Raw genomic sequence first — 15,645 nt, 5'->3', positions numbered from 1 at the left:
TAAAGATTTGAATAAAAAAACCCATTTCATCCGCTTGGGTAGAAATTTATTCTTATCCCAGTGTTGAAAATATCCGTTATCCTTCTTAGAGTTTCATAGGACATATTGAAAAACAAAAACATTCAAATGGTTTTCGTACTCCCGTATACAATTTTGTAGATAGCCATACCTGAAATACTTTCATTACGTTATACCTTAGCCAGTTACAGGTCTAGGATTTTTCACAGCTGAACACCGTAAACTGCACTTTTTTGTGTTTTAATGTTTGTAAAGTGTTTTAATGTTTGTGTTGAGTTTTTGTTTGAAGTTCTTACACTATCTTACTGGTGAGTTATGATAGTGAAAACGTACTGTAAACTGTGTTTTTGTTTTTGTTTTAATGTTTGATGTTGAGTATTTGTTTGAAGTTGTTACACAACCTTACTGGTGAGTTATGATAGTGAAAACTTCATCTAATGAGGGGTTTTTTTCTGTTTCTTATTTGCAGCTGAACTTGGAGACTTTGATCACAGCGTACACACTCCAGGAGTTATATCAGAGTTCCGCTTTATCCCAAACCAAACGGAAGACTTGGAGCTGGATATTTATGAGAAATACCAGACCGTTTCGTGAGTTTCTTAAAACAGAGTGTTGTGCTTTTTTCAGTTGGAGTTTGGTTGTGTGTGTGTGTGCTTGCATGGAGTACTGGTCACTCTTTGTGTGTGTATGTGTATGCATGAGTGTGTGTGCGTGTGTGTGCGCCAGTGCTTATGTATAATCAGATTCAGCTTTACTTTGAGTCAACATTCAGCCATTGTCAGGCATCTGTTGGCCCATTCATGTGACGGTTGAAGAAGTGCAAGAATGAAGAATAGAGTTGACCCCAGGGCAGCTTTTAGTCATTTTTTGAGAGAGCAAACATGATATGTTTATGACCATAACTAAGAAGTTTTATTCCTCTACTCCACAAGTATTCATTTAAAAAACCCAGTTCAGTGATATATGTACAGTGCTTTTCATTATGACACTAATATCTAGAATGATTGTTACAAACATTGACAGGGAGGCAGTGCATGAATGATCTATGTGATTTGTCATTTCTGCTGGAGCCTCCCAGGCAAGGTAGGTTCCACAAACTATAAACCTTGTAGTGTTGACAGGGTTAACATCAACATATATATATATAATAAAATATAAATGGTCATGCAGCATTGCACATATTTGATCAGGGGTCTGAATCCAGCCCAGGCAGAGTTGCGGTTCCTGAACAAAGCCAAATGGTTGGAGAACTATGGAGTCGACATGCATATTGTATTGGTGAGTAGATTCACACTCAGCAGTATCATATTCAGGGGAATAAGTGCTTGTGTACATGTATGCATGGGTATGTGTTTGCATGTATGAGATACCATGCTGGAATGTTTGGCCATGGGGAAGTGTCCTGGATGAACATTGATATTGTTTTGGGGAAGTATTGCCTGAGGATGATGTATTTGATTTGATGTTTGGTTTGGATGTGTGCTTACTTTATATGCCACATGAAGTAGACATGTAAACCAGTAAAGTGATATATGTTGATGTGCACTGTTGGGCACAGTGATTTCTTTTCCAGTTTTCTCAACAGAGGTCTCTATGATATTGAAGGGGGAAAAACTTGAATGAAGACCTTCAGCACAAGTTTCTTATCTGTACACTTTCTCAGTGATAGCAGTCTTTTCTCAGGGATGCTGGTCAATAATTTTCTTTATTTGTTCATTTGCATGATAATGCGAGCCAAATTCAAGCATGTGTATGCATATTTCCGCTGGTGTAAAAATAATTTTTCTCCTGAAAAAAAAAAAGTTTACTGGAAAACACACATGCATGCTTGCACGCACATTGCGCCCACACAGATTGGATCAGCTCAGCATTGAACGCACATGAAAAATTCAGCACTTTGTTTACATGCTGCTGCTGCCTGGTCTGGGTCACTTGTTATGTTGCTCCACAAAGGGTGGTAACTCTCAGGAGCAGACTATAATGTTAATATACTTACAGTGCCAAAACAATGTGGCATTCATCACGCTTAGCATCAAGCATGGTGAAAAAAATTAATGACTGTTCCTGTCAAATAAATGTGAATGGGTGTCAGTGGTAATGGAGGTGGACATTGATGAGGGGGTGAAGCTAAAGGACGGGTCTACACATGATTTCCTGTGGTGGGTGTCAGTGCAGCAGCATGGCTTTGTCTCCACATGATTTCCTGTGGTGGGTGTCAGTGCAGCAGCATGGTGCTTTGTCTCCACATGATTTCCTGTGGTGGGTGTCAGTGCAGCAGCATGGTGCTTTGTCTCCACATGATTTCCTGTGGCGGGTGTCAGTGCAGCAGCATGGCTTTGTCTCCACATGATTTCCTGTGGTGGGTGTCAGTGCAGCAGCATGGTGCTTTGTCTCCACATGATTTCCTGTGGTGGGTGTCAGTGCAGCAGCATGGTGCTTTGTCTCCACATGATTTCCTGTGGTGGGTGTCAGTGCAGCAGCATGGTGCTTTATCTCCACATGATTTCCTGTGGTGGGTGTCAGTGCAGCAGCACCTTTGTCTCCACATGATTTCCTGTGGTGGGTGTCAGTGCAGCAGCATGGTGCTTTGTCTCCACATGATTTCCTGTGGTGGGTGTCAGTGCAGCAGCACCTTTGTCTCCACATGATTTCCTGTGGTGGGTGTCAGTGCAGCAGCACCTTTGTCTCCACATGATTTCCTGTGGTGGGTGTCAGTGCAGCAGCACCTTTGTCTCCACATGATTTCCTGTGGTGGGTGTCAGTGCAGCAGCATGGTGCTTTGTCTCCACATGATTTCCTGTGGTGGGTGTCAGTGCAGCAGCATGGTGCTTTGTCTACAGCAGACGTTTCATATGCCGGCCAGGGACTAGAGTCATCGACAGGTCATCTCTTTTCAAAAAAACTTGTTCACAAGTGCGCAGCTCTGGAAAAGAATCAGTCTGTGCATATACTGTATATGTATGTATACCCAACCACAACCTGTTGTTTGTGACATTCTGAATGCAGTTTTTTTTTTTTTATTAGTGATCATTCTGAACTAGAAAATAATCTCATGATTATGCTGGATTGCACAGATTTCCACAATAATTTTTTTTTTAAATCTTCAATGGAGCATGCTGCTAGTTTTCATAGTTATTTCTTTCAAGTAATTTTCATGTTTACACATTAGATAACAATATCACATAATAAAACAAAACAATTAATTTTAGATTTCAGGAAGACCAGATCTGACCCTTTACCACTTGTCATTAAAGACAAGCAAGTAGAGATCATCAGTGAATTTAAATTTCTTGGACTCGTAATTTCCAATGATTTGAAATGGGAGAAAAATATGGAAAAAATTGTTAAGAAAGCACAACAGCGCTTGTACTTTCTTCAGCGCCTCAAAAAGTTCGGAATTAAAAAAGAAATCATGGTTGATTTCTACCGAGCAGTCATTGAAAGTGTGCTAACCTTGTTTGGTATGGAAACATTTCCGAGGCAGAAGTTGCAGCCCTTAACAGAATCGTAAAAACTGCCACCAAGATTACAGGAACTGATCTACCTTCTCTAGAAGACATATATTACAAGTGGATACTCAAAAAAGCAAAATCTATCAGCCAGGACAAATCACATCCAGCTTTTGGGATTTTCGAGATGCTCCCCTCTGGTCGACAGTACAGAAGTATAAGGACGAAAACCAATCGCTTCACCAATAGCTTTTTCCCCAAAGCAGTCAGTGCCCTGTCTCTTGAACAAATCCAGTATGATAACTAGAATTGTGCAATCAACAACCATCTACCTGAAGATCTAGTCATCAGCCTCATCCACATGTAATATGTGGCTTCTGTTGAAACGTGTATGTGTGTATGTGTTTGTGTGTGTGTGTGAGAGAGAGAGAGAGTGTGTGTGTGTGTGTGTGCATGTGTGTGTGTGCGCAGTGTGTGCATGTGTGAGTATGCACAAGTTTTTGTATTGATATGCACTTGTATTGTATCCTAATTTCTATTGTATCTGTGTTTGTGTATCATTTTCGATTTATGTTTGTACCCTGTTATGTTGTACTACCACCACCCCCCACCCCCCACCCCCCTCAGTATTCCTTGTGACCCCAGTACAATTGGAAATAAAGACATATTTTATTCTATTCTTTTCTTCTAATGAATATTACATATTCTGTTTTAGAGGCAAAGCAACAGCATTTGTGTAAGTGGTACAGGATGTTTAGAATTAACCAGTGTCAAAGAGTTGCTCTATGATTTCAGGGTCGAGATGGGAACGAGTACAGTCTGGGTCTGACTCCCACAGGCATCCTGGTCTATGAAGGGGTACAGAAAATTGGGCTGTTCTTCTGGTGAGTCCTTATGTTTTGGATTGGCTGTGGTATATTCAGAAAATTGACTGTCAGTATGCTGTCCTCCATTTTTTATGTTATCTTGCTATGTTAGAATTAAGTTAAGTTTGTTGCAAGAGGATCTGATACACAGTGTCTTTTTTTTATTCCATGACTCTTGCGTCAGATAAAATGGGCATTACATGTTAAGTTTGGTCTTGCCTGTCTTGACGGGGGTGTTTCAGGCCCAAGATGACACGGCTGGACTTCAAGGGCAAGAAGCTGACTGTGGTGGCAGTGGAGGACAATGAGGATGTGAGTGAGCTGCAGACACCTTGCACTGTTCCCCTGTCTCTGGCGCCACATGGCTGGCATCACTGTTGTGTGCTGTGCTGGTCTTCATGCCCTTCGTTTCCTACTGTCTTAGTTTTTGTTGCTGCTTTTCAACATATATGCAGCGTGTATATGTGCACACGTACACACGCACACACACACACACACACACACACACTCTTACACTCTCTTACACTCTCTCTCACACACACACATTCTTTCAAACTTGCACTCTGAACCACATACACACACACACACACTCTCACTCACACTTTTACTCTCACTCTCTCTCACTCTGTGTGTGCGTTTGTGTGTGTCTCTCTCAACACTCACACTGGTATTCATATTCATATTTGTACTCATTCACATACATATATACATACACTTTTGATGCTTTCATGATGACACTGGCATAGCAGCAACAGCACCAGGCAGTATACAGCCAGTGCCAACACACGATAACTAGCTTAGTATAGCAGTGTAACATACACCAGCAGAAAGAGATATTCTTAAACTTAGGGCACTATCATATCCCTCTTTTCTCTGCTTCTTAGTGAACTCACACATTCTTTGATCTGACTGACTTTTAGTCAAGGCCAAAAATAGCACACATTACATGCTTCGGAATTCCCTCCTTAAGCACACTGTCTTTATTTCAACCATGCTTATGTCCCAAGTATAATGATTATTTCAAAGCAAGACAGTGAACACAATTGCTTCATAAAAAAACTTAACAACTTAGTTAAAGTTGATAGGTCATTTAATGATTTATACAGCTAAAAGAAGGGCTGTAGAATTCTTCATAGTTTTGAAGTCTGTATATGTCTGGTTCATCTGCTGGGTACAATTTGTGGCCACAAATGTCTGGATCACTGCGAAAAAGTAAAAAGCAAAAATAGAAAAAGAAAGAAAAAATAAAGATCACATGAAAAAAAAGTTGTCATTGTTCCAGAGTGTAAAACCTTTAAGCACAGAATATACACCTATGCTTTGTTATGTATTGTCGCAACAGATTTCTCTGTGTGGAATTTGGGCTGCTCTCCTAGAGAAGAGTACATTGCCACAAAGCAACACTACCCACATATGTATATTGTTTTTTCCTGCCTACTAGTATCTTTATTTTATTATCATGGGGGATATTTCTGCAGAATTTTGCCTGGGACAACCGTTTCATTGCTTTGAGTTCTTCTGTGTATGCGAAATGCATGCTACACACAGGACGTCGGTATATTTTCTCATCCAAATATCTAATACTTTTATAGCTTGGTCTCCGACCGAGGATAGGTGCTATATAGGTACCCATATGATGGGCGCAATAGCCGAGTGGTTAAAGCATTGGACTGTCAATCTGAGGGTCCCGGGTTCGAATCACGGTGACGGCGCCTGGTGGGTGAAGGGTGGAGATTTTTACGATCTCCCAGGTCAACATATGTGGAGACCTGCTAGTGCCTGAACCCCCTTCGTGTGTATATGCAAGCAGAAGATCAAATACGCACGTTAAAGATCCCGTAATCCATGTCAGCGTTCGGTGGGTTATGGAAACAAGAACATACCCAGCATGCACACCCCCGAAAACGGAGTATGGCTGCCTACATGGTGGGGTAAAAATGGTCATACACGTAAAAGCCCACTCGTGTGCATACGAGTGAACGTGGGAGTTGCATCCCACGAACGCAGAAGAAGAAGAAAAAGGTATCCATATCATCATCATCATCATCATTCTCAGACCGCCTCTCAAGGTCTAGTGGAAGGGAGAGTGAAACATCTAGTGGAAGGGAGAGTGAAAACCCTGTTCGGTGTATGAAACTCAGACCCATGGACACAAACTTCCTATTTGGGCAGTCAAATTATGGCTCTAATATATGAGTAATAAGATATTACATCAACAGTCCTTGGGGACTAGGTATGGGAATGGACTCCCCTCACCCTTCCCCATCAAGAACCATCATTATCCTCCTACATTTCCAGATGTTTTGTGTTACATCTTTTGTGGCATGAGAGAGAACTGTTAACACACAAACACTGAAACCATCCTGTGAATATTGTCCCTGGAAGAAAAGCATGGCAGCATGCTGGGTTTCAGGGGCAGAGTCAGGACCATGTGTTTGTCTTCCGGTTGCAAAGTGAGAAGGCCTGCAAGCACCTGTGGAAGTGTGCAGTGGAGCATCACGCCTTCTTCCGCCTCAAGGGGCCCGTGCAGGGCCAGAACGCTCGCCAGAACTTCTTCAGGATGGGATCTCGCTTCCGATACAGGTAGATAGGTTGTTACAGACATGTTTGCAGCTGGTTGTGTTGTGTTGTGTGTACAGTTTCCCTCCCTTCTTTGGGGGGGGGTTGATCGTGTACAATTGTTGCATATGAAATAGTTCTTATAGAGTTTTTTTGTTTTGTTTTTTTGGATAGATAAGCTGTTTTAGTGAATGCAAAGAAAGCAGTAGTTTGTTGTTTTTTTCCCCATAGGTTTATGCGATTGTTTGATAGGATTACTGCTAGTTATTATTTCATATCAGAGATTTATGTGATTGTTGAAATATATCTTTTTGTTCAGATCAGAGGTTTATGTGATTATTGAGAAAGAAAAAGAACAGTCTTAGGATAAGAAAGAAGCATTTAATTTTTTGTATCATTATTTTTTATGATTGTTAAGAAAGAAATAGATCATTGTTTTAACAGGTTTATGCAAATATTTAGAAATAATATATACTTTTTTCTTTCTTTTTATAATGAATAATCTCTTTGTATAATAGGTGATGTTTGATCGATAAATAATAACAGAAAGTAATATACAGTATTTAAGTTGGTGGACACATTTCCATTTTGTTTGATAGGTATTGAAATCACATTAATTGCTGGTATGATTTCTTGCAGTGCACAAGGTCTGTTTTTGTGTTGTGTGTGTGTGTGCAAACCTGGATGCATGTGTACATGTGTGTGTGTGTGTATGTGAGTATGAGTGTGAAGCATGTGTTGTGTGTGCACCCACTGTGCTTGAGAAGAATGTATATCATACATACAAGTATATGAGTGGATGAAGAGAAGGAATAAGTGATGGTGTACAGAGGGTTTTGTGCTGTGAACTTCTAGGAAAAATCATTCACCAGTGAAAGAGATATTGACTGGGAGATGAATTACTGTGTGTGTGTGTGTGGGGGCATATATTTAAAAATCAATTAAACCTTTCACTTCTGACTGCGGATATATCAGCAGTTTAGGGGTAACTGCATAATCAAGTGTCCAGTCACTCATTTGCATATGCTTACCTCCCTTACAAACGATGAGTGTTTAAAGCAATTTCCCAGCAAGTTTTGGCTCAATTTTGATGCATTTTATAAAGCAAAAAGCTGGTGAGCACATCAAAATGGCTGCCAGAAAGTACAATACAGTGGCAGCTAGAATTTTGTGTGATTATTCGCTTAACATCGACAATAGGAACTGTGAAAATGTGATAGAAAACTAATGTTGATCAACTGAAGTGATTCTGGTTATCCTGATGATGATTACATGCTTAAGGTACATCAACAGGAAGGGGGCGGGGTCATGTTAGATGTGGGTACAGAACAAAAACCAGTATTTCAGCTTGAAACCTTCATTGTAGGGTTTTCATCTACTTTGTTTACACTACAGAGTTTTTGTGTTGTAATATTATGTAATAGTGTTTTTGAATTTTCTTCTTTTTCTTTTCAAAATATTCTTTGTTTTTTTTGTTGTTTTTTTCTATTTTTTTTATTTCCCCCAGATTGGGAGTTATTTGATCCTGTCAACATTTAAGTTATGATAATTGTATTCACCATTCATTTTCCTTCAAGAAAGCATAATTTTTGCATACTTTTTAGCATAATCTTAATTTTTGTGAATTTTTTAAGAGGTTGGTGATTATTTTGCAAAAATCACAAATAGTTCTGAAAGTGAAAGGGTTAAACAAAATCTGTGATGCAGAGGGAAAAACTTCAACAGCTGACCTGGAAATGTTTCACCTTCATATCTTTCAGTGGGCGCACAGAATACCAGACGTCAACTACCAACCGAGCGAGGCGCAGTGTCCGGTTTGAAAGAAAACCCAGTCAGAGATACTCCCGGCGACCCACCTTTGAGAGGCGAGAGAGAGAAGAGCGGATGAAGAAGGAGAGAGAATCCAAACGCAGAGAGCCAGAGAAACGGAGGCATGCTGACCATGAGGACAGACCCAGGTGGGTATCTGTTCTGTTTGCTGTGTGCAGGGCTGTTAGTCCACCTGTCACCAGCTGTCTGCCTTTCAGCTGATTTCCACACACTCATTGTATCTCTCTCTGTGAATCACATTGAACCCTTTGAGTCTCTGTCAGCTCAACCCTCTTCACAGTATATCCCACTTCAGTGATGCCTATGGTATGTATGCAGTGAAACATTCATTCATTCATTCTGTCTAAAAAAAAACCCCAACTTAGGATGATATACCGACAGATGCACACCTCGATTCGGTAATCCTGCTTGGACAGGTGTGTGTGTGTGTGTGTGTGTGTGTGTGTGTGTTTAATATATAGAAATGTAAATCTACTTCTGTGCTTGGGGTGAGTCCTGTCAATGTTGTTCAGTGTCGGCAGATTCATGGGGGGCTGTTGTTTGAGGGACGTGGTGGCGGTCTCCACTCTGGGAGGGACACTCACTCAGTCTGGCTCCGTGACTAAGCCATTATTGTTGTTAGTAGGGGGCTTAGTAGGTGGTGTCCGAAGCACGTTAAATCATAACAGGCACCACTGAACACCACTAAAGTGACACAGCAGCAGTGTGTGTCGCCTCCTGGCGACCTAACATCGATGGCTCCCTGTGGACTGTTGACACTGGAACTGCGACAGATGAACCCGGGTGTGGCCGTGTATGGGGGAATCTAAATGAGCTGCGTTGGAGTAATGCCACTGAAACGGTGCAGATGATGGGGCAGAAATGTAAATCTATATAAATACCTTCCTAACATATATTTAATTACACCTACTTGACCCAACTAGCTCAGACTTCGGCGGGGGTCTGACATTCCTGTCCTGTGCAAAATACTATCTGTCTTTGCGGAGAAAACGAAAGTAACTACGGCCGATAACCTCCTGGAAGTCGGTAACCTCCGCTTTGTCCCGCTGGCTAGTCTTCTGATAAAGGCATGCTGTTTCAAGACACAACAATTAAAAAATACAATGCAATAATAGCATGGAAAACACTGTTTCAGGACAGGATGGTTGCCGTTGCTTGCCTTTAATTAGAGGTGATATAAAAGAGAATTGTAAGAATACTACATGCTACTCTACTAAAGAAAATTCTTTGAATTTATGTTTTCTCTTGACTAATAGTACCAGTAGTTTCAGTACCACGGCTGCTCAGCCGAGCACAAAATCCGGCTCTTTTGTTGGCCGAGCAGCGTCTAGCGTCTTGGGTCAAAAATTTTTTAATGCCAGACTTTCCCACCGCACTCTGCACTGACCGGCACATTCGCCGCGGTATTTCTGGCCCCGCGCGCCAAACTGGGACACTGTCTTCTTTGTTTCACTCGGCCCCGCAGCCCCCGCCCCACTTTTCTCACGCTTCCACACATTTCCTGCAGCGATTACAGAAAGTTGAATTATTGCTATTCCTGGTTGTATTATTGGAGTGCAGTTTGATTTGATATACACAATTTCGTTATTTTATCAACATCATCGTTTCATTTTTTTTTTTTTTACCTTAAAAATCTTCGTCTTTCTCGTGGAATGAAGGGCACGGCAGTGCCATAAGCCGACAGACACTCACCCCGCTCTCCATCCCCCTGCTGCTCGCACTCACCATGCTACAATGTGTTCATTTAAACGTTTGTTGTGCTGCCAAGAAAAATCGCACAACTCAAAAGGTAAGCTAATCTGCATGCAGGCATGCTATATGTTCTGTTTGTATTTACGATGTAATTGTGCTAAACGCCTGTTTTCTTAGAGAGGGATTTAAACTTAACGATTTTTGCGATCATGTTTCTGCTTATCCTTCTCTTCTCTTCATTTATGTTTCAGCCGTTGCCGCAACAACCGCTATGTAAGAAAACATATTGTGTTTGGAGTCAATGGAAAGCTTATTTTGTGTTCTTTTTAGAAAACCACTTCTTTAGTCGTTATTTCCGATCCATCCGAGGAGATGATGCGCGAAAGAAACAAAGCAGATTTACCGCCGAACAAGCGTACAGCGAGTGCCGCTGGCGCGGCCTGTTTGTCAGCTGCGTTTATTTATAACCATGCCCTACTTCCTGGGTTCATGAACTTTCGCAGGGCCAACTAAAGTGCCAGCACTGAACACCCGTGGTACGGATACATTTTAGGTTGGTTGGATGATCAAGTATGTCGTGATTTAGTGAAATGATTACTTTGCATCATTACACTTCATGATGTTATTATAATATGTTTAAATGTGACTTTTGTTTGGTGGTGTAGTTTATTTCTCCTCTTTGCTGTGTTCTTGTTAAATTCATTGTGTATATTCATTATGTGGATTGATGGCCTAGAGGTAACACGTCTTCCTAGAAGCGAGAGAATCTAAGCGCACTGGTTTGGATCACAGCTCAGCTGCCGATATTTTCTCCCACTCCACTAGACTGTGAGTGGTGGTCTGGACGTTAGTCATTCGGATGAGACGATAAACTGAGGTCCCATGTGCAGCATGCACTTTGTGCACGTAAAAGAACCCATGGCAACAAAAGTGTTGTTCCTGGAAAATTCTGTAGAAAAATCCACTTCCATAGGAAAAACAAAACAAACAAACAAACAAAAAAAACTGCACGCAGGAAAAAATACAAAAAAATGGGTGGCGCTGTAGTGTAGTGATGCGCTCTCCATGGGGAGAGCAGCCCGAATTTCATACAGAGAAATCTGTTGTGATAAAAAGAAATAACAAATACAAATAGTTTATACTGAATTAGAAAAGTTGACAAAAACAAAACAAAAAGAACTCTGGTTGTTTTTAACGGTATAATAGCCATTTTCTGACTAGACTTTACCTGACTGGTCAGTTGCAAAAAGTAATGTGGTTCGCTGATGACATTCCTCCCAGACACAAGAAATCCACCACCACCATGACCACCGCCACCAGAGCCACCGTGGAAACCACCTTTGATGCCACCACCCCATCTCCCCGCCCCTCATGTCCCAACTCCCCCCGTGACTCTGTCCACTCCAACACCAGTACCCCCGCAGCGTCTGGCAGCCCAGTGCTGGAGGGGGGTGCTGGTGGCCGGGCAGAGAGCCCCCCACCTGTCCCCCCGAAGTCGGCCCTGGATCGCCTGGACTCCCTCATGAAGGGCGGGGCACTGCTGGAGAGGAGGGAGGTGAAGGAGGAGGTGGGCGGGACAGCGTGCGGTCTCTCTGTGGACGTCAATCTTAAAGGTAGGCATTGGAGTGGTCACCATGGTTACCTCCAGGTCAGTCCCTTGGGGCTTCCAGTGTCAGGGCAGATGTGTTGGTTTGTCGAGGTCAGCGTAGAAGGCAAATAAGGTTTGAATTATTTTTTTAGTTCAGATAGCACAGAACAGGTATCTGCACCAGTGGGTCATAGTAAGTATGTTAGATTAAGCATAATTTTAGGGGGAAAAGTTCTTTTTATTACACATACTTCACTGTGGTCTATCAGTGCAGACTTACCCTTTTGAAGTCTGCCTCAAATTATTGTTTGATTGGCAGTATTTTTGCATTACACAGATTTCCATATTGGCCTGTTTATCTTGTGTTTTTGAATGGGATGGAATAGAATAACATCAAATGTAGGGTTGAAGAACCTTCTGGCTATTGCAAAATATGGTATGTGCTGTTTAAACTGGTGCAGGCCATTCACTTTATCAGTATCATGTCTCTGTTTTCAGCTAGAGGTGTCTGGAAAGGAGGAGGAGGACTAGAACAAACTGGGGAAGGGTGGGAGGATCAGGTTCCCTCAGTTTTCTTTATCAGCGTTCAGTTTTCTGCCATACCAGTCCATTTCCTGACACTGCAATTTGTCCTTCATTCCCTGGCTGGACTGAACAGGGTCTGAGATGAGCTGTACAGTGTATACAGATTTCAGCAAAGCAAATGTTGTTACAGACGCGGCAGAACAGGCTGCAGTAAAGATGAAAAACCTGAATGAGCACAACCCACCAGCAGTGAAAACCAAGGACTTCAACACTTTCAAAAATGACCACATGAAATTTGGACGAGGTCCTAACAAGATTCCCCCAGAGAACTTGAAGTGTAACATCTTGAAAGCCAGGATGGAGGAAGACTTGAGAAAAGGTATGGATGTATACATGCTAGTTTTTAATTTAACATCTTCAGTCTTCTTGTTGACACATGCTAGATTGTGAATGTGAATGTGGCTGAGAGGCATTCAAGAACTTGTGGCGTCCATCAGTTCCCAAAATATACCTGGCTCCATTTAGTTGTCCAGCTTTCCGGTGTCTCATCATTTAAACTGAGTCAGAAATAACCTTCACCAAACAAAATCAGTCCACTGTAGTGTTTCACACATGTTTAGTGATCAAAGCAAAATGGATTATTTGAAGCAAGACAGTTGTTACTGTTGTGTCACTGTTTTGAGCAATTTTTGGAACAAAGTCCTCCAAGCATTGTATGGATTGCTGGAAATTTTCAGTGATAAGTTATGGAAAAGTGACTGTTCAGGTGTTAAGCCATTAGAGACATCTGGTAAATCTTTGTGAAAGGAGAAGTATATTAAGAAATATCTATTGTGCCTGAGTCAAAAGAGGTACAACTGTGAACTTCATGCAATTTATTTCTGCAAAAGAGTTTGTAGACGGACAGCTGGATGGAATTGGTTGAGAACATTTTAGATTTAACTACACATACTTAACCGTGACCCACTAGTGCAGACTCCAGCAGGGGTCTGATTCCTGTCCTGTGCAAACCCCCACTACCCGTCTAAAACGAAAGTAGCTACGGCCGATAACCTCCCAAAGTAGGTTACCTCCCCCTTGTACCCCTGACTAGCGCCCTCTTTTTCCGGCAGCCATCTTGACTCCTGCTCCTGTGCTCTGCATACGGCTAAGTTTTTTTTTGTATTTTCTGTCTATTGATTCTTTATATTTCCTTTAGTCCAGACTGATATCAGTATCAACAGTGATTGTGATGCCCCTCTGTGGACACTGATGGACTTCTTGAAAGAAGTGAACATTTTTAATCAGTTTCGAAGGTTTTAAAGTATGGACAGTTTTTAAACTTTGAGTGGAAAGCTTAAAGCGGTGACTAGTTTTTATTGTAATTTTTTTACCCTTGACTTGAAGTAGGTATTAACGTGGCAATAGCTTTGAGATGGCCTTAGTGGTCAGCGAGGCAGTAAGTACCATAATTTGATTTGATCAACAGTGAAACAGTGATTTAGAGGATAGTAAAATCAATAGAGAGGTTGGAATGTTAGACTGTATACAGCATACTTACACAGAATAAAGTTTAGGACAAGTTGTGGGAGAGTGCATGATGGTCAATATTTTGAAATTCTGTTTTGGCAGAGAGGAATGGAGTGGATGACGTGGATGAAAAGCTGTGTGGGAAAAGGTAAGTTTTCCAAGTTAGATTTTCACTGTGATCATCATGAATGACATGTGGAGCGGTGGGCTTTTGTGGCTGACTGTGGCTGCAGTTTTCAGTGTTGTGGATGACATTGTTTATGTTTCATTATTTGTTGTGAGGCTTGTGTGGGCACTGCAGTTTGTGAGTTTCCTTGTTGATACATGGTTTGTGCTGCACGGAGCAGTGTGTTCCTTGTTGATACATGGTTTGTGCTGCACGGAGCAGTGTGTTCCTTGTTGATACATGGTTTGTGCTGCACGGAGCAGTGTGTTCCTTGTTGATACATGGTTTGTGCTGCACGGAGCAGTGTGTTCCTTGTTGATACATGGTTTGTGCTGCACGGAGCAGTGTGTTCCTTGTTGATACATGGTTTGTGCTGCACGGAGCAGTGTGTTCCTTGTTGATACATGGTTTGTGCTGCACGGAGCAGTGTGTTCCTTGTTGATACATGGTTTGTGCTGCACGGAGCAGTGTGTTCCTTGTTGATACATGGTTTGTGCTGCACGGAGCAGTGTGTTCCTTGTTGATACATGGTTTGTGCTGCACGGAGCAGTGTGTTCCTTGTTGATACATGGTTTGTGCTGCACGGAGCAGTGTATTCCTTGTTGATACATGGTTTGTGCTGCACGGAGCAGTGTGTTCCTTGTTGATACATGGTTTGTGCTGCACGGAGCAGTGTGTTCCTTGTTAATACATGGTTTGTGCTGCACGGAGCAGTGTATTCCTTGTTGATACATGGTTTGTGCTGCACGGAGCAGTGTATTCCTTGTTGATACATGGTTTGTGCTGCACGGAGCAGTGTGTTCCTTGTTGATACATGGTTTGTGCTGCACGGAGCAGTGTGTTCCTTGTTGATACATGGTTTGTGCTGCAGGGAGCAGTGTGTTCCTTGTTGATACATGGTTTGTGCTGCAGGGAGCAGTGTGTTCCTTGTTGATACATGGTTTGTGCTGCAGGGAGCAGTGTGTTCCTTGTTGATACATGGTTTGTGCTGCACGGAGCAGTGTGTTCCTTGTTGATACATGGTTTGTGCTGCACGGAGCAGTGTATTCCTTGTTGATACATGGTTTGTGCTGCACGGAGCAGTGTGTTCCTTGTTGATACATGGTTTGTGCTGCAGGGAGCAGTGTGTTCCTTGTTGATACATGGTTTGTGCTGCAGGGAGCAGTGTGTTCCTTGTTGATACATGGTTTGTGCTGCAGGGAGCAGTGTGTTCCTTGTTGATACATGGTTTGTGCTGCAGGGAGCAGTGTGTTCCTTGTTGATACATGGTTTGTGCTGCAGGGAGCAGTGTATTCCTTGTTGATACATGGTTTGTGCTGCAGGGAGCAGTGTGTTCCTTGTTGATACATGGTTTGTGCTGCAGGGAGCAGTGTATTCCTTGTTGATACATGGTTTGTGCTGCACGGAGCAGTGTGTTCCTTGTTGATACATGGTTTGTGCTGC

The 15,645-nt window shown here is 42.1% G+C and overlaps 1 protein-coding gene across 1 annotated transcript in view; it reads left to right on the top strand.

The window, feature by feature from the left end:
• Positions 1-15,645, top strand: part of LOC143297153 (uncharacterized) — a 44,037-nt gene that overhangs the window by 15,199 nt on the left and 13,193 nt on the right. The window contains exons 6-14 of the mRNA XM_076609340.1: positions 488-608; positions 1,209-1,296; positions 4,263-4,351; positions 4,576-4,645; positions 6,747-6,916; positions 8,653-8,850; positions 11,696-12,027; positions 12,718-12,906; positions 14,139-14,184. Of these exons, the coding sequence (XP_076465455.1) occupies positions 488-608; positions 1,209-1,296; positions 4,263-4,351; positions 4,576-4,645; positions 6,747-6,916; positions 8,653-8,850; positions 11,696-12,027; positions 12,718-12,906; positions 14,139-14,184 (1,303 nt within the window). The remainder of the gene's footprint in view (positions 1-487; positions 609-1,208; positions 1,297-4,262; positions 4,352-4,575; positions 4,646-6,746; positions 6,917-8,652; positions 8,851-11,695; positions 12,028-12,717; positions 12,907-14,138; positions 14,185-15,645) is intronic.

Source organism: Babylonia areolata, chromosome 2 (genome assembly GCF_041734735.1).
Source record: "Babylonia areolata isolate BAREFJ2019XMU chromosome 2, ASM4173473v1, whole genome shotgun sequence".
Taxonomy (NCBI): domain Eukaryota; kingdom Metazoa; phylum Mollusca; class Gastropoda; order Neogastropoda; family Buccinidae; genus Babylonia; species Babylonia areolata.
This window is presented reverse-complemented; position numbering and strand designations above follow the sequence as displayed.